The 18,175-nt window shown below is 42.9% G+C and overlaps 2 protein-coding genes across 7 annotated transcripts in view; one reads left to right on the top strand and one right to left on the bottom strand.

Annotated features, from left to right (window-relative positions):
* The window catches only part of HELB (DNA helicase B), a 35,338-nt gene extending 28,835 nt beyond the window's left edge, over positions 1-6,503 (top strand). For both annotated transcript variants that reach the window (XM_059402522.1, XM_059402523.1), the window contains one exon: positions 1,677-6,503. In XM_059402522.1, coding sequence (XP_059258505.1) covers positions 1,677-1,781 — 105 coding nt within the window. In that variant the 3' untranslated portion in view covers positions 1,782-6,503. The remainder of the gene's footprint in view (positions 1-1,676) is intronic.
* A 97-nt stretch (positions 6,504-6,600) lies between these two features.
* GRIP1 (glutamate receptor interacting protein 1) overlaps positions 6,601-18,175 on the bottom strand; it is a 672,623-nt gene continuing 661,048 nt past the window's right edge. For all 5 annotated transcript variants that reach the window (XM_059402529.1, XM_059402524.1, XM_059402527.1 and 2 more), the window contains 2 exons: positions 10,062-10,208; positions 6,601-8,084 (listed from right to left, as the gene is read on the bottom strand). In XM_059402529.1, the coding sequence (XP_059258512.1) occupies positions 7,857-8,084; positions 10,062-10,208 (375 nt within the window). In that variant the 3' untranslated portion in view covers positions 6,601-7,856. The remainder of the gene's footprint in view (positions 8,085-10,061; positions 10,209-18,175) is intronic.

The raw sequence follows: 18,175 nt of genomic DNA, 5'->3' as shown, positions 1-18,175 counted from the left end.
ATGATCATAAAATCCCAAATAGGGCACCTGGGTGGCTCAGCTCGGGTCATGATCTCAGAGTCCTGGGATCGAGCCCCTCATCGGGCTCTCTGCTCAGCAGGGAACCTGCTTCCTCCTCTCTCTCTGCCTGCCTCTCTGCCTGCTTGTGATCTCTCTCTGTCAAATAAATAAATAAAATCTTAAAAAAAAAATTTTTTTTAAATCCCAAATAAAGATAGTTCTTATGTTAGTCAAGGTTCTCTAATGAAACAGAACCAATAGGCTGTGTCTGTATTCCTATCTATCTTTTTACCTGTCTACTTTTTATTTATCATCTGTCATCTATTTAGATTGTTTTTAATTTTAATTTTTAAAATATTTTATTTATTTATTTGACAGAGAGACACAGTGAGAGAGGGAACTCAAGCGGGGGGAGTGGGAGAGGGAGAAGGAGAAGCAGGCTTCCAAAGGAGCAGGGAACCCGATATGGGGCTGGATCCCAGGACCCTGGGATCATGCCCTGAGCCAAAGGCAGAGGCTTAACCACCAAGCCACACAGGTGCCCCTATTTATTTATTTTTAAAGATTTTGTTTATTTATTTGACAAAGAGGGACACAGCAAGAGAGGGAACACAGGCAGGGGCAGAGGGAGAGGGAGAAGCAGGCTTCCTGCTGAGCAGGGAGACTCCTGGCGGGGCTTAATCCCAGGACTCTGGGATCATATGAGCCGAAGGCAGATGCTCAACCCACTGAGCCACCCTGGTGCCCCTATTTAGATTTAGTTAAGACTTGGCTCATACTTGTAAAGGCTGAGAAGTCCAAAATCTCTGCATGGTAGGCTACCAGACTGGAGACCCCGAGTTGATAATGCAGTTTGGGTCCAAAGGCAGGCAGAATTCTCTTTTTCTAGGAGGTGGCCAGTCTTTTTTTTTCTGTTAAGGCCTTCAAATGATCAAGTGAGGCCCCCTGCATGATGGAGAGTAATCTGCTTTATTCATTGTCTGCTGACTTAAATATTTAGCTCTTCTAAAAATACGTTCACAGAAACATCTAGAATGGTGTTTGACCAAATATGTGGGTACCATGGCTTGGCTGAATTGACACATAAAGTTAACCCTTACAAGTGCTCTAAATTGAGCAGATTTAGCATCGTGAAAGATGAATTGTGCTTATTTTTCTCATTTCCCTATGATGGCGAAGCTTTCTCGTGACCATACTGGTCCATTGCCTTGTGCTTGGGAATCACCAATAGCACCAGGGATGCGGGTCTTGCCCTGTCAAGTCTTACCACACCTGATGCTGGCATCATGGGTGTGCATCCTGAGCAGCCAGTATGGGGCTTTGTGCTTCAGACCACTCATACATGTTTTAATGTTCTGTACTTGTCATCTTGAACATCTTTGAACAAAGGGCCCACATTTTAACGTTGAACTGGGCTGCCAAATTATGTAGGGGCCACACCATTAGAAATTATATACATGTACTCATTCAACCAATGGTCACTTCTTCATGCCCGTCCCAGAGCTGAGTTCTGAGGATACCACAGGGAGCTGATAGCTCGGGTCTGCTCAAACCTTCCAAGGGGAGGGTGGGGGAGGGGGAACGTGTTATGTCTTCCATAGAAGTTGTCAGTTGGAATAGAAGTACATAGGGCAAACTATATTTTCACAAAACTATTTTTATTGCTGTCCTTACAGGTGGAAGAATCCTCTCCGCATGTGTCTTCCAGACTACAGAATTTGAGACTAAATCGTTTAACCCCCAAGCAACTTTTCTTACCCACAAATAATCAAGAAACTTAATTTTGTTTCAGATGGCTCAAAGTAATTCTCTGTCTTTTTTCCTACTCCACACGAAATGAACATCATACCTTCAAACTCTCAAGAAACAAAACAGGATGTCTGTAACTGGAGTTTTATTTTAAGGTGTTTGTGTTAGCAGATATTTTAAATTCACTGGATCCGAGAAAACCATAATGATTTCAACATCGGTCATCATGAGAATTGGTAGCCCTGGACATAAATGCAGGCAAAATTTGTTGTCTTTTTTGGTTTTTTAAAAGACTGTACTCAGTAAGTTTTATTTTTATAATAATGCCTTTATTGACTTCCGTGATCATTGTGGGTGATTGCGACCAGCGGTTTGAAGCCATGGTCGAGAGAAACCATAATTACACCTCCTGTGTTTTTGACACACATTTCAGGATGTTGGGTCTCCCGCTGGTTGTTCAACTTGCAACGTGGCTGCTCGCTCCGTCCCTGCTAGCCAGACCCACTTCACGCGGGACTGTTTTCCTGGAAATTGCCTTCTGAGTTGGGAGTACTTCTTTTTCCTTAATTGGAGATATAATTGACATATACCACTGTGTAAGTTGAAGGTGCACACCGTGTTGATTTATTTATGTAGTCCGCATGATTACTGCTGTCACATTATCTAACACCATCATGTCACATGATTGTCATTTCTTCTAGGAATACGTTGTTTTGAAAACATACCACTTGGGAAAATTATTCTCTCTCAGAGTGACTTTTATTATTATTTAGAGTGTTATTTATTGCTAAATGGTAAAAGAAAAAGTTAAGAAAAAAATTTACCCGTGATTCCAATATTTGAAAAATAGCCTCAGTGGGATATAATTTACACACAGTTCACCCATTTAAAGTGTACAACTCCACGGCTTTTAGTATATTCACAGAGTTGTGCTAGTACCACCACAATGGGTTTTGGAACATTTTGATCACCCTCCCCGCTCCCCCCAAGAAACCCTGTACCTCTTGGCTCTGATCCCCTCAACCCCTCCAGCTGTAGGCAACTGCTAATTTGTTTTGTCCCTACTCATTTGCCTGTTCCAGACATTTCGTAACAATGAGATCATACAATACGTAGTCCTTTGTGACTGACTTCTTTAACTTAGCAGAATGATTTCGGACTTTCTGTTGTGGTATTTGTGCTCTACTTCTCTCTCTCTCTCATTATTATTTTTTACTATGTTAGTCACCATACAGTACGTCACTAGTTTTTGATGCAGTGTTTCCAGGTTCATTGTTGACCTGTAACACCCAGTGCTCCATGCAGTACATGCCCTCCTTAATTACCAGGCCAAACCATCTCCCCTCCCCCTGCAAAACCCTGTTTGTCTCTTAGAGTCCACAGTCTCTCATGGTTCGTCCCCCGCTCGGGTCCCCCCCCCCCTTTTGTTTTTCCTTTCCTTCTCATGTCCTCCATGCTATTCCTTATTCTCTACAAGTAAGTGGAACCATATGATAATTGACTCTCTCTGCTTGACTTATATCACTCAGCATAACCTCCTCCAGTCCCATCCATGTTGATGCAAAAGTTGGGTATTCATCCTTTCTGATGGCTAATATTCCACTGTGTATATGGACCACATCTTTATCCATTTGTCTGTTGAAAGGCATCTTGGCTCTTTCCACAGTTTGGCTATTATGGACTTTTTAAAGATTACAAAATATTATGTAGAAAGAGCCAGCATTGTTCCTTTTATTGGGTAGAGGTCTTGGAGTGTCCAAGCAAGGAAGCTCACTCAGTCAAACCTGATGAAGCCTGTATTCTTTGCGGACTGATGGGGAAACTGGCAGCGTCTATAGAGGCTGTATTTCTGGATCAGACCATGTGGGTTTGAGCTGATGGGGCAGAAATCAGGAACTCTGGCCGAATTCTTGCAGGTAGCCCCAGCAGAACTGCCGCTGATCTATCTTGCTGTCATTATTACCATGAGGCAAAAGACCTTCCTCTCCTTTTATTACCAAATACTACGCTATTGTGTGGGTGTAGCACATTGAACTTGTCTGTTCATCAGTTGAAAGACATTTGGGTTGTTTCCACTTTTTGGCTATTATAAAATGCTACTATGAAATCCGTGTACAAGTACAAGTTTTTCTGTGGACGTGTATTTTCATTTCTTTTAATTATATACCTAGGAGTGGAATTGTTTGGTCATATGGTAACTCTGTTTCACCTTTTGAGGAGCTGCCAGATTGTTTTCCAAAGCAGCTGCACCATTTTGTATTTTATTTTCACATTTCTTCACATTCTCTCTAACACCTATTATTATCTGACTTTTTGATTATAGCCATTCAGTGGTTGTGAAGAGATACTTCAATGTGTGTGTTTTTTTTTTTAAGATTTTATTTTATTTTTTTTTTTAAAGTAATCTCTGTATGCACTGTGGGGCTTGAACTCGCAACTCAAGAGTCACGATCTACTGACTGAGTGAGCCAGCCAGGCAGCCTTCCCACAATCTGGTTTTGACTTGCATTTCCCTTATGGCTAATGATGTTAATGATCTTTTCATGTCCTTATTGGTCATTTGTAGGACCTCTTTGGAGAAATGTCTATTCAAATCTTTTACTCATTTTTAAATTGGGTTATTTTTCTTTTTATCAAGATACATGTTCTTTATATATTCTATATACAAGGTCCCTTATTAGAAATGTTATTTGCAAAAAAAAAAAAAAAAAGATTCCTATTCTGTGGATTTTACTTTCACTTTTATTGATGGTGTCCTTTGATGCAGATTTTTCAGTTCTGATTATGTCCAGTGTATGTCATTTTTGTTGTTGTTGTTTATGCTTTGGTGTTATATCCAAGGAACTTCTGCCGATCCAAAGTCATGAAAGTTTACTCCTGTTTTCCTTCTAAGAATTTAAATAGTTTTAGGTTTTACATTTAGCACTTGGATTCATTTTGAGTTAATTTTTGTGTATGGTGAAGTAACAGTCCAGCTTCGTTCTTTTGTACGTGGATATCCAGTTTTTCTAGCTCCATTTCTTGAAGAAACTATTCCTTCCTCATTCACTTGTCTTGACACCCTTATCAAAAATCAATTGATCATAAATGTGAAGGTTTTTTTCTGGATTCTGAGTTCCTGAGCCTATTCCATTAATGTATACATCTATTGTTATGCCAGCACCATGTCCTTTGTTAGCTTTGTTTTGAGATCAAGAAAAATGAGCCCTCCAATTTGTTCTTTTAAGGATTTTGGACTATTCTGAGTCCCCTGTACTTCCATATGAATTTTAGGATCAGTTTGTCAGTTTCTACAAAACATTCAATTGGGATTTTGAGGGGTGATTGTATTGAATCTATAGATCTGGGGAGAATTGCCATCTTAATATTAAGTCTTCTGAACCATGAACATGGGTTGTCTATGTCTCCTCTTATTTTTTCAACATTTTGTTTTGCATTTTATTTTTATTTTTTTTTTAATTTTTAAAAAAGATTTTATTTATTTATTTGAGACAGAGCATGTGCGCACAAGTGGGGAGGAGGATCAGAGGGAGAGGGTGAGGCAGATTCCCCATAGAGTAGAAAGCCTGATATGGGGGTCGATCCTGGGACGCTGAGATCATGACCCAAACTGAAGGCAGACATCTAACCAACTGAGCCACCCAGGTGCCCCTGTTTTGCATTTCTTAAACTTATTCCTGGATATTTTATTTTTGATCCTAATGTCAGTGGAATTTTTTTTTTCTTATATTTGGTCTGTTAATTGCTACTGTATAGAAATACGATTGATCATGTATCTTTCAATCTTGCTAAACTCATTTATTAGTTTTAAGAGGTTTTTAGTTAATTCCTTGGGATTTTCTATACATAAGGTTATATTATCTGCAGATGGAGATAGTTTTACTTCTTTTGAATCTGGATACCTTTTATTTAATTTTCTTGTCTTAAGGCTCTGGCTAGAACCTGCAATAAATTGTTAAATAGAAGTGGTGAGAATCCTTGGATGGTGGTGAACATCCTTGCCTTTTTCCTGTCAATTTACAAGGCCTGCAAGATAGTTTGCAAAAATGAAAATGTTGGGACTACAGTGTAGATTTCTTTTTAAAGATGGCGTACATTAAAATTTGTATATTTCAATAGTTAATGTAAATGTATTTCATAGAATATATATAATGTTCTCTGAGGGCAGGTGCTATTATGATCCTTGAATTAAAACCTGCCTTTGTTACCTAAAATAAATGTATCATTAGTCTGGGAGGGTCTCTGTCTGCAGGCTGTTTTAGGACTTAGACATATATTTTACATCTTGTCCTTACAGCAGTCGTGGGGTGCAGATATGACCTTCAATACCATGGGTGGGGAAACTGACTCACAGCAACTAAATTTTATGAGTGAGTACCAGAGCTGGAATTCAAACTGAGATCTGATTTTAAAAGCCATGCTCTTCCCATTCTTCCATGCTGCTTTTCAAATTGATGGCAAAACCTTTCCTCTTTAGAAAATTCTGTACAGTAAGCATCGTGTAGGGCTCATCTAGAATACCAAAATATAATCAAAGTATTCCAAAAAACCATGTCATAATTTTGACTTTTTAAAATCACTGTTTATTCCATTTGGTAGAGTATTTTTTTCCATACAAATATTTGCAACAATTTTGAATTCCCCAAAACCATACATAGACGATAAATACCATGCTATTAAAGTATTAAATTTGTACAAAAATACTTTACAGCTTAATACTTGTTTGTTACAAATAAAAATACATATTTAAGTGACTCATGATCTTCTTTTTCTCTTAACATGATTCTGCTTTATACTCTCTTGCCCTGGCGGGTTGTGAAATATGTCTGAAATAATATATTTCTCTGCACAAAAAGAAAGGTGAGCTTTCTCCTTAAACAAAGGACACAGTGTTCAAATGCTTTACCTAAGCAGTTGTTGGAACCATTGACCAAAATGAAAATGTTTGGAAAATAATCATTTCAATATGGAGATTCTACAATCAATATACAGATCTATTTTTTTTTAAATATTCACCAAATAACAGTTATTAGCGTAACTATTCAAAAGATCTGAACAAATGAGAACAGTTGCTGACGAACATCTTAAAAGCAACTGTCACAGTTTATTGCTTTGAGGGATGGTGATAATTGGCAATGCATTTTCGTGAAAAATGTATTTACAATTTCAGTAAAGTAGCATGGCTCAGAACAAAAGACAGTCCAGTGTCATCTCAAACGTACATGTGCTGTCCACCCCTCTGTAACCAGTTTTCAAAACATGGCAAGCAAGATGAGTTTGATCTGCCTATCATTAAGATAAACCTCACTGTAATAGACTCTTCATTCTCTCTTAAATTCTTAGTCTGGAGTTTTAAAAATAACTACTTCTCAGTGTTACTAAGCACCCTAATCCATTATCAGAGATTCGCAGCTATTCAAAGTGTGTCCTTAAAAAAAAAAAAAACAGGTCACAAGACATATCCTGTTTGTTAATTTGTTGCATAGGGAATAGCATACATCTTAGTTAAAATCATTCCTATATTGGGGCAAAACATTTACCACCACCTATTATGGTCTCCTACGTGCATCGTCGCTGAAACGTTTCAAATAATGTTCCACCTGGACCCTCCCATGGCAGCGGTCCCAGCCGCGTCTCAAACCCCAGATCCCCTAGGAGAGCCAGCTTTGTGACAAGCCTTGTTGGTCAGGTCCTCAACGCTGACGGCTTCATAGTAAGAAACTGTTGATTTCAAAGTGACTTAAGGAAATTGTCATAGAGAATATTTTCAAACAGACATTTCTCTTTTTAAAAAGTGACTGGAAGATGAACTTGTAAAAAACTTCCTCTGATGTTAATTGCGGGGAAGGGGCGGCCTATGTAGTTTTCCTTTTCTCTACCATTGGGCCTGGCAGGGAACCCTCTACCACAGCGGTCACTAAGAAAGAAACCTCTTCAGCTTGAAAGGGGAAGTGAACATGAGCCATGAGAGAGATTTAAAAGACCCCTGTGCTTGCGGTTAATGCCACGTGATATCTGTGCTTTAAATGCCACAGAAATCTCAAAGGGATTTTTTTTTTTAGCACCATGTAGATATTGTCTTTTGTCCTGCTTTATAAAAAGCATTGCTATAATGTGTTAGTGGGTTCTCGTATCTCCAAATTACCACCATGACTAGGCTGTTGGAAAAAAGCACTGTTCTGTTCACTCCATTCTCCTCCCGGTAGAGTCTGTTCTATAGACTTCTGTGAAGCCAGTGGGTTTCTACTAATAACCAAGTCCAGCTTATTACCAGATTCTGCTATGAGGGGCACAACAAGGCAGCAGTCAAAGTCTCTCGTTCGGACATGATTAACCTGAAAAATCAAGAAGAGCCATTTTGAATTACAGCAGTAATTCTCCACACCGAGTAACCCTTCCTGTGTAACAAGTCGAAGGTGCCGAAAGGAGCAGCCTGTGCTGAGAGGTCTCCCTTCTCTGACCACACGCGGAGGTGGCTATTGGCTGACTTATTCTTTGCTACTAAATCATAAAGCCCTTAAGAGCTGGGAACAGGGACACCTCCCAACATCCCCATTCTGGGCAGGCTGCCTTGCTCATGCTCCAAGGGCTGAACATTGCCCCCCGTTTCCAGATGAGGTAAGTGAGTCAGAGTGGTGAAGAGATTTGTCTCAGAACAGTAGTTGTTAAGTGGCCCAGCTCGGATGGGCTCCCAGGCAGTCTGACTGACTCCCAAGTTATGCTCTTGACCGTGATGTTGAACTGCCTCTCGCAAGTGAACCCATTCCTGTCCTCAGCTTGCACATGTGCTCGTCTTTCATTTCTCCTTACTCTTCGCCAGCAAGGAGTTTCAACCCATCTACAAGCTGCTTCTACTCTTGGCCTTTCATACTCAATCTTCTCACGTCTGGAACCTGACACTTATACTGTACCACTGACCCCAAATGTCCAATACCCAAATGGTGTCTCCAAGTCTCGTCCACTTTGGCCTTTAGCACCGGCCGTGCTTCACGCCCACTCACCCTGAAAACTCCTTCCTTGGCACTTTGTGACACCGCTTTGTTTTGATCCCCTTACCATTCTGATTCACTTTCAGTTCTTCCCTGCCTTTATCTCTTCCTGTCCTTCAAATTTGTTTTTCTCAGGATTCTAGCCTTGATTCTCTCCTTTTTCTTACTCTAAGCCCACCATAGGTAACTGTATCCAAACACATGCCTTCAGTGTCCTCAATCTCCTAATTCTGGCTCTAACATCTCTGCTGGGCTCTAACATCTCTGCTGGGCTCTAACAGCTCTGCTGGGCTCTAACATCTCTTCTGAGCAACGTCTCCAAACTGCCCCCTGCCCCCAAGGCTGCTCTGCCAGGATGCATTGAAGGAAAAAGGACCCAGGTCTGACACAGGCATCTGGTCTCCTTCCCTGCAGCCTCCCCCCTCCCCATTCTATGCCAATCCACCTATAGTATTATTCTATTGTCGCTCTCAATTACGAACGATGTCATTATTCTGCTTAAGAAGTTGATATCCTTGAGGGTTAAATCCAAGAGCTTTCTCATGGCATTCAAGGCCCTCACAGTCTGAATCTACTTTATAATAGTCTCACTGTCTATGGAAGGAGGGACAGCACATCCCCAATTTAGCGATTGGGAAGAGCCACAGAGTGGTTAAGTAACCATTAATTCAGCAAATATTTATTAATTCAACAAATATTACAGTATCTGTGAAAAATGAAAGCATCCCATAATGCCAAGATAAGACCAAATGTTCTGCTGCCATTGTAAAAGTAACCAGAATTTGTTTTAAAACTACCTAACTGGTCAATGATGACGCGCCTTGGTGAACACGTGTTGGAAAGCCAACCGCCCTTAGTACAGCCTCGTGCTCTGAAAGTCAACTCTTTGGTTCTGGACTCATTCCAGCTAAACACACTGTCAAGACTGATGTCAACCCTCTCCTTTTTGCCTACAAAATGCTATTCCTAAAAATTGTGAATAAAATCAGGGATGGGCTTGGTTCACTGAAATTATTCCTGACCGTGACAGCATTCCGCTCACTAAACAAGATCTGGCTTTTCGCTTTCAGAGAAATTGTGTGAGACACTGAGATATCAAGTACTGTATAAGGGGAAATGGGAGCATAAGTTCTCAAGAAGTTTATAATCTGCTGGGGAACATATACAGAGAACCAGACAATTTTGATTAACCTAAGGAGAAAGTTTCTACCCCATATAGGAAGGGCCCCTAATCTCATCTTGAGGCCAAGAAAGATGGGTAGGCATCGATCAAGTAAGACTTTGAGAAGTGAAATTAAGCAAAAAGGTCACCTGCGGTCTTACCTGTAAGAGTCTATCATAGGGCTTTAAGCCACCAAGATCTCCTGGCCCAGCTGGGCGAATATTCTTGACATACACTCCTTTCTCCAGCAAGCCATCTGCGACGCTGAACCCAAAGTCCTCCATGTCAGAGCTCTTGTACAGGGTCACCTGGAAAGTGAGAGCATGCGAAGGACACATTCAGCTTGGCTGCAGACTTTTGCGTGTGAAACTTCTTGTCCAGCAATCTTTGCAAATTAATTTATTCAGTAACATCATAGACGTGTAATATATTAGGCAGCTCCTTCTTCCCTTCTCAGAGAACAGGCTTAGAATTTGTAAAGTCCCACCCAGAGCTGAGAAGGAAGGAGAAGGGAAAAAGCTGCTCCCCCCTCTCCCTGCCCCACGCCCACCCGCGCAGGTGCACTTCTCTGTTTTCTTGGAGCGGCACGCTGCTGTCCCAAGCAGCGCAGCAGCCCATTGCACCTGCTGGGTGTCAGGACAAAGCCAAAGGCCCTTCCTTCCTGCTCACTCTGCCTGATGCTGCTCTGGGGACAGTGCTCAGCCTATCACCTTCCTTTGAGCAAATGCCAGCCTGGAGCCCATCATTTGATTTGTTCTGGTATTCTAATCAGAATGTCAGTACTGACTGCAAATTGAGTTAAAAGACCTGAAAGTGTTCTTATAACCAACATATTACTCTGGGGTCCGGCTTGACTAGCAACCAGGCTTTGGTTTAGCAACTCAAGTCCTTTACCCTTCCTGGCTATGGGTCTCACTGGTGCCCTCCGCTCCTACGGCCATCTGCCAGCCAAGGCTTCCCCCGATCCTCGTGCCTCCTATCTGACCACCTGGAAGAGTTAGTCTGAGGCTCAGACATTCAGCCAATCATGCAAACATTCACCAACTGTGGACTGAGTCCCTACCCTGTTCTAAGGACGGCTCTGGGTGCTGGGGGACAGCAGTGAATGAGAGAGAGAAAAGGCTGCCTTCCAGAGGCAAACACATTTCTGTGTAATATTTACAGATCACCTGCTGGCCAAGGCCCTGCCAGGAGGCATATGAAGCACTTGGTGCTCATTTAATGTCTTAAGCTGGTCACTGATGTCACTAGGTTTTGCCTGATGCCTTCCATATAAACAGATGCCCTCTTCAAGTACTGATCTGGGCTGATACGTTGTTTTACTCTAATTTCTTTTAAAAATGGATTTTATTTTCACCCAACTACACGAATATTTTCTTGTAAAATAGTAAAAATTTCAGGGCTCCAGAGGGCCAAAGGTAAAGATAAAACAGGTCCATTTTTTATACCCAGCTAGTTTATTTCAGAGAAGTAGAGAATATTGAAGGAACTACAAAAAATGGTGTTAGTGGTGGTTGTTGTTGTTGTTTTAAATTTTGCTATGCTAAGAGCTAAAATATCAAGCTGGCTGAGTCTATACTACTCACCAGGCAGCCCTCGTGGTTATTGCCATATTAGAGGTGAGGAAATTCAGTTTTACAGAGGTTAAGTCATTTGCCCAAGGTCACAAAGATAATGAATAGTGGGGCCCGTTTGTCTGATTCCAGACAGTAAACACTTAATCATTCTACACTACTGTCACTCAAAAAGCTTTATTTTTTAGGTTCTAAGATATGCTTTATTTTTCATACTTTAAAATCTCTGAAATCAGGTGTGTTTCATAATCCATGGCCCCTTAGAGCCTATGAATTAAGATATATAAATGTTCTATTGCCACCTGCCTCTTTCCTACAAGGGCACTAGAAGGAAACGGGCCACAAGTCTGCTGCAACTTTGTTTTAAGAGGAAAAAAAAAAACGTGCTTTGCAAGTTCCAGTGAGGTCCAGAAACAACACCATCTCTCAGGAGCATGTTAAAATGCCGAGTCTCAGACCTTGCCCTAAGTCACTGACTTAGCCACTGCAGATCTCTGGGTATTCCTGCTGGGTGTGGTTCTGGGCATACAGGGGGGCTATCACACGCTCTGAAAAGACGAATCAAGAAAACTAAGGTTTAATGGGATGATACTCTTTGCAGGCTCATTCCGTCATTGTGTGTGTAAATGTGTGTATGTGTGTGTTGCTTAGTAAAACCCAGCCCCCCATGAGACATGGACTGTGATAATGCACGGGAGAGATGTAGGTTCAAACTGCATGAGTGAGAGCATTCCCTCCCCACCAAACCTCAGGAGGGGAGGGGGGGTCTTTTGGTGATCTGGGCTCAGATGGTCTTAGAGAGTATGTGGAAGAGGCACCCAGATCCCAAGCTCCTTGAGGTGAGGAAAGAATCTTTTTTTAGTTCACTGATACCTTGAATCCCTAAAATGATGTCTGCCACATAGCAGGGTTAGTGCTTGTCAAATAATGAAATGAATAGGTTTTGTTTTTTGTTTTGACAAACTTTTTTTTAAAAATTAGTTTTGGAGGTAGAGTTTAGTGATTCATCAGTTGTATCTAACACCCAGTGCCTTCCTTAATACCAGTCAACCAGTTACCCTATTCCAGTCCCCCCCAACACCGCCACCTCCCCTCCAGCAACCCTGTTTGCTTCCTATAAAGTCCAGCATCTCTTATGGTTTGTGGTTGAAATTATAAGCCAGTTCGAATTGGCCAAGATGTGCTGTGAGCTTGAACCAAGAGGGATTTAATTCAAGCGGCGCCCCACCTTCTCCCGCCCCAGGGCTCTGCCGGGAATTCTCAAGGCTCCCCCAGGAGTGGGGCTGGGGTCCGGGCCAGTTCGAAGTTCCAATGGCGCCACCGTGTGGTCACCCAGGTGAAACATCGCAGCCAAGCCGGCCCTGCCTAAGGGCTGAGGAAGCTCCGGGATATGAAAGCACATGGAGGGTTAGAAACTTCTCCACGGAGAAGTGGTTCAAACCCAAGTGTAGTGGCTGTGACGCTCAGATATCCCCACGGCACACCTTCTCTATACCTAGAAGGTGGTTGATTAATAAGCACTCATTATAGAGAAGAATTTTGAGGTTCCTCTCTAGTTATGATTTGCCCTCAGGCCACGGGATAGGAAGAGTCCTGCCTCTTTCTTAAGGTGGGGCAGGTGGTTATTGGAGAAGACTATTTAGAAAAAATTTTTAACTTCCAGTTTTGCTGTGATATAATTGACGTACAGCTCTGTATAAGCTTAAGGTAGACAGCATCATGATTTGACATATATATATATATATATATATATATATTTACCACAGTAAGTTTAGTTAGGAGAAAGTTATTTTTTAATGGAAAACATTCAAAATGTCTTCAAGAGCAGAGAGGCTAGAACAAACAACGATTCCCCATGTGCTCATCTCCCAGATCCAAAAACCATCAAGAGCTTGCCCCATGGGCTCCACCCCCCTTCTTTCTTCTTCTTTGGGGGATTATTTTAAGGCAAATGCCAGTCCTTAAGTCATTTCACTCCTACATACCTCAGGATGACTCTCTAAAAAAGAAAGATCACTCTTTTTACATACCCTGGATGTACGAATTCATTCACAAATTCACCCTGATTCCCTGATATCCTCCAATACCTAGTCCATAATGAAACGTCCCTGATCGTCTCAAAAGTGGTTTTTAGAGTTGTTTTTTTTTTCAGATCAGTATCCCAAGATCAACACAGTAGCATGAGGTTTCCATAAGTCCTCTTGTCTAGAGCATGGCACCACACTGCTGATTTATTGCCGGGAACTGTATTTGTCCTGCACTGTGTTCTTCCAGTCTTTGTGTCCCTCTACATGGAAGTGACCCTGGCTGGGTCCTTGACTGGAGTCAGAGTCAGCTTTGTGGGGAGGGATGTGAATGGATCACGGATGCGACAGGGTGCTCCCTACGACATCACGTGATTCAATATCTAGTTGTCCCACTAGGTCCAGGGGAGGACAGCTTAATGCCTTCATTGGAAGGCTCTCCCTCTCATCTAAATGTTTTTGACCATTGATGACCATTGTCTGAATAATTTCATTAGGGGTTACAGAGTGATAGTCTTTTTCTAATTCCATAATATCTTCCGTATTTGTTAGCTAGAATTCTTTCATAAATAACTGTCTTCTCTTCAAACAGTGCTTTTTATTCTGATGTGCACACTGATCTGTCAGAAAGGCAGAATGAATGTTAATTCTTTTCTTTCCTTTTTAGTATAGGGCATTAGTACACTAAACACTTCTAAGACATCTTTTGTTTGTGCGGGGATGACTTTCATTAAGTATCACTATGAACACATGGGTTTCATATAGATGTTTGTATTTCAAGTAATTTTCATCATTATTCTTTTGTGTGCTCAAATTTTCTCATCTTTGGCTAAGGGGAGTCTTTCAGGTTAACCTCTGTGTCCTTTTGATATGACTCATTTGTGGTGATAACTTTTTTGCTTTCTGGCTCAAGATCTCATGACTCATCATGAATATTCCTTGCATTCAGTCTGGAATCAGCCACTCCTCCAAGGCACCTTCATTGGAGGAAACATTTTTAGGTTATATTCCAGTTCCTCCCCGCCCCCCATCCTCATGCTCCTTTCTCAAAGGAAGGGAGGGAGGAATGGGGAAGGAAGGCCAAATTGGGGGCGGAGGAGGAGGAGGAGAAGCAAGAAATAGCTAACAGGATTGGTGATAGCCTGCCATTTGGGGGCCCTCTTTATTGGTAGATGAAATCTCTTTGCTCAAAGTTGCTGCTTCTACGGCCCTCTTTGGCTTTGCCTGTGCCTTCTCTGTGGGATTTCTCGTCCTTCTGCCCCACATGCATTCTTTGTTTCTAGTTGCATGTGTTCTCACCATGTGACAAGCAGCCTGCCTGGGGCAGGGAAAACCACGGCTCCTAGAGGCTGGTGCCTCCTACTTCTCTGTTCCACTTGCTGCTAGATACAGGGGAAGGTGCTAGGGACCCTGTGCTCATGGCTGGATGGGTAAGTGGGTTGGCCCAGCCACTCTCTCTCAGTGCCTCCGAAAGTGAGGGTTCCAAAGCCTAGGCTTGTGATGGACATTAAGGAGCCCACTTCTTCAATCTGAGACCGGTTTTCTGACACAGTGAACCAGTAGCCTTGCACGGGGGCGGGAGGGATATTTAGTGTGGGCCTGGAATGACAGTGAAGTTCTTCATTGCTCAACTGGCCTGGTTCTAGGATGTCAGCTCCATTGCCAGAACTCAGGAGGGGCACCAAATACCGCCAACACCAGTCAGGGGGTAATACATTAATGAAAATATTCAGAGCCGGATGTCAGCCGGAGCAGGTTAACAGATTAGCTCCCTGAAGGTCAGAGTTGCTGGCTGAGAGGCTTGGTGTTTCAGAGCCTTAGACCAGATGGCAAACTCTTCAAGATGAGAGCCTAATCAATGGTTTACATTTGAGATGAATCTGTTTCTCTGGAAAGATATCCTAAGGTTAGAGGAAACTGAATTTTCATAGCCAACTCTATTGATCTCCTGGAGAGAGCCAATAACAAAAAAGAAATTATTTTAAAGTGACACAACAGATAAGGATTCCTGGAATCAATAATTCACAAAAATGGGGAGTACAGCTGGCCGCTCCCACAGCAGCGACAATAAATTGTGCCGTGTCACTGCTGCCCTCCTGCTTGTGTGGAGACTGGTGGTAGTTACTTCTGATTTATTTCCTATCCAAAAAGAATCCAAAGGATTCCAAGGCTTAAGTCTTTTTTTTTTTTTTTTTTTTTGCCACAGATGAATTCCTTACCCAGGCACTTTCTTCTATATGATTGCTTTTGAACTAGTAACTCTGTGCAGCAGAATTATTCCCTTCCTGTTAATGAGAACACGGACTCTTAAAGGTGATGGACGTACTTGTCTAGTTGCAATCAGAAGCTAAGAGGCAGTAGTGGAAAAGTATCTGACCTCATATACTGTGTTCCTTCTACTACATCGTCATTTTTTCCCCCTGGACATAAAATCTCCTAACTGGTCAGGCAGCCTTTATCCATTTCCAACTGCCCAACCAGCTAAAGATGAATAATTGATCATGCCTGCTACATTTCTTCTGATCGGGCCCCTTTGTGGCTTTCCCTGAACGTCTGCATAAACTCCTGCTCTGAGAGCTCTTCGTGGTCCACTCTGGCTCATGGGAATCAAGATTCTTCCCGTGGGGTCTCTGTTTTGTGCTGACCGAAAGATTCAGCTGCAAAACCTGGGCTATGAACCCAAGGCTAGATTTTCCTGTTCTGAAAAGGGCCAGTGAGACTCTTGGAACATTAACTCTGGGCAGGAACGTGGTTCTACAAAGCTCGGTTCAATTTTAACTATTCGCCAGTGCACGGTGCAATTGCTTCTAGCCCTCCTGAGAACAGAAGCTTTAACGGGAGGCGAAAGGGTTCACCGCAATTCAAGCTGTGCCTTGTTTTCTATTTCTAAGCAAGTCTATTCACATGTCTGAACAATGTCCTCAAGGCAAAGAGTAGAATCCTAATGTTTCTGTCTTCGGTTTTGACACACGTGAAAATCTTTAAGTAGCAGAAACAATTCTCCCTCCTTGGAATTTAAAGGCGATGTGTCTACCGTCTTGAGCAAGTCACAGCAAGTGACGGCTATCGCAGAAGCAGTTTCTAAGCCCTGGCCGCCTTCCTACCATTCAACCCCTGGCCTGATGCCTTAAGGGCCAAACCAACACCTATTTCTCAGAGATGGTACTAGTTTCCCCATAAATCACCAGGCACTTGGGTTTATTCTTACAGACACCACTGGGGCAGCTCTCTTCCTCTAAACCTGCTAATTCAAGGAATGTTAGCCTTGAGGATAATCCTATATTCCTTGTGGGGCTGGGGAAAAAAAAAAAAAAGGTATGGCCTTCCCAACTGCATCCTTCCAGCCCAAGAGGAAGTGACTTCAGTTTTTGCCACTCAAAGTGGGCATCAAGACAAGCTGGGTCGGGAAAGGCAGCTGCTGCCCTCCTGTCTGGGGAGCCTCGTTGGCAGAGGAGAGCAAGGGACAGCTGCTTCAAACAGTGCCTCCTGCTGCTTCCTGGCAAGCGTGTGGCACCACAGGCTTGAAAAGTAGAGGCTCAACAAGGACAGATTCAGAAGCTCGGAATCTGGCTCTAAGCAGGAGCAAGTAAGGGCTGACTTGGCCTTTGGAGAGCCGAGTCCTAGGCAAGGGAGTGTCGCAGTTCTTAAGATCTGAGGTGGATTTATGTGCTGCTTCCCCCATTCATGTCAGAGCAACGCCACCTCTCCCATTTCACAGCACATCAAAGAGAAAAGAGCTAGATCTGTCTCCAGGTTCTCTAGGAGATCAAACCGAGCCATGGGCACCTTGGTCCACTAGTCCCCGGCCCCTTCCCCTTGCCACAGCCACCACCAAGTTAGTTGGCTGGCAGAGTCTCTGTTCCAGGGTTTTTCTCAGGACTGCCCACTGGTTACTCAGCACCTGCTCCTTCTGCTTCTGCTTTCAGGCTCCCAGCTCTGCCCTGGCCTGGCTCTCCTCCAGTTCTTGACCCTTCCCGATTCCCTCTGCACCCCACCAACCTCTGTTCTCCTCAGATCTAAGGGCCTCCTTGCTCCCGGGGCCACCTACTTCGCTGGGTGGGGGGCATGCCTTCCACTCATCCTCTGGCCCTGTGGGAATTCAGGACCAGGATCTCGCGGCCATTCAGGAAGCATGACAAGTTACATAGAACAGACCAGACCCCTGCCGCACTGAGCGCTGACAGTCTCGATTTTATTCCTCGTTCCAGGTGTTGCTGTGGTCAGACACGTCAAAGATCCTCAGAACAAGGAGAGAGCTCTGTGTCTATCTAAGGGAAAGAAAGAGACAAGCCCTAGGCAAGACCATTATCAATGTACTCCTTATGATAGCCAGACAGGTCAGAGGACAGAACAGTGGGGAAGGAAGACGTTGAGCAGGCTACTCTCCAAGGACCAGGGGACCAGAGTGACCCTCAGAGAGCAAGCCATTTGTGAGGGAACATCCTAGATAAAATACAATATCTTACAACCTATAAATGAATATATTTGATCACCACAGAGAGACATAAAAACATGAGGAAGATATGCATGATCTCTGGCCAGAGCTAGACTTAAGGGAAGCTATTAACATTTCTGAAGAGGTCCTTGACCAAGTGCCAAGATGAAGATCAAAAACTAGGAAGTAAGGCACATTGGAGCCCTGACACCGCCTGAGGGTCATCTGGGTCGGGGGGGGGG

The sequence above is a fragment of the Mustela nigripes genome, chromosome 6 (assembly GCF_022355385.1).
Source record: "Mustela nigripes isolate SB6536 chromosome 6, MUSNIG.SB6536, whole genome shotgun sequence".
In the NCBI taxonomy this organism is placed as follows: Eukaryota; Metazoa; Chordata; class Mammalia; order Carnivora; family Mustelidae; genus Mustela; species Mustela nigripes.
The sequence above is the reverse complement of the archived record's forward strand: the minus strand, read 5'-3'. Positions and strand labels throughout refer to the sequence as shown.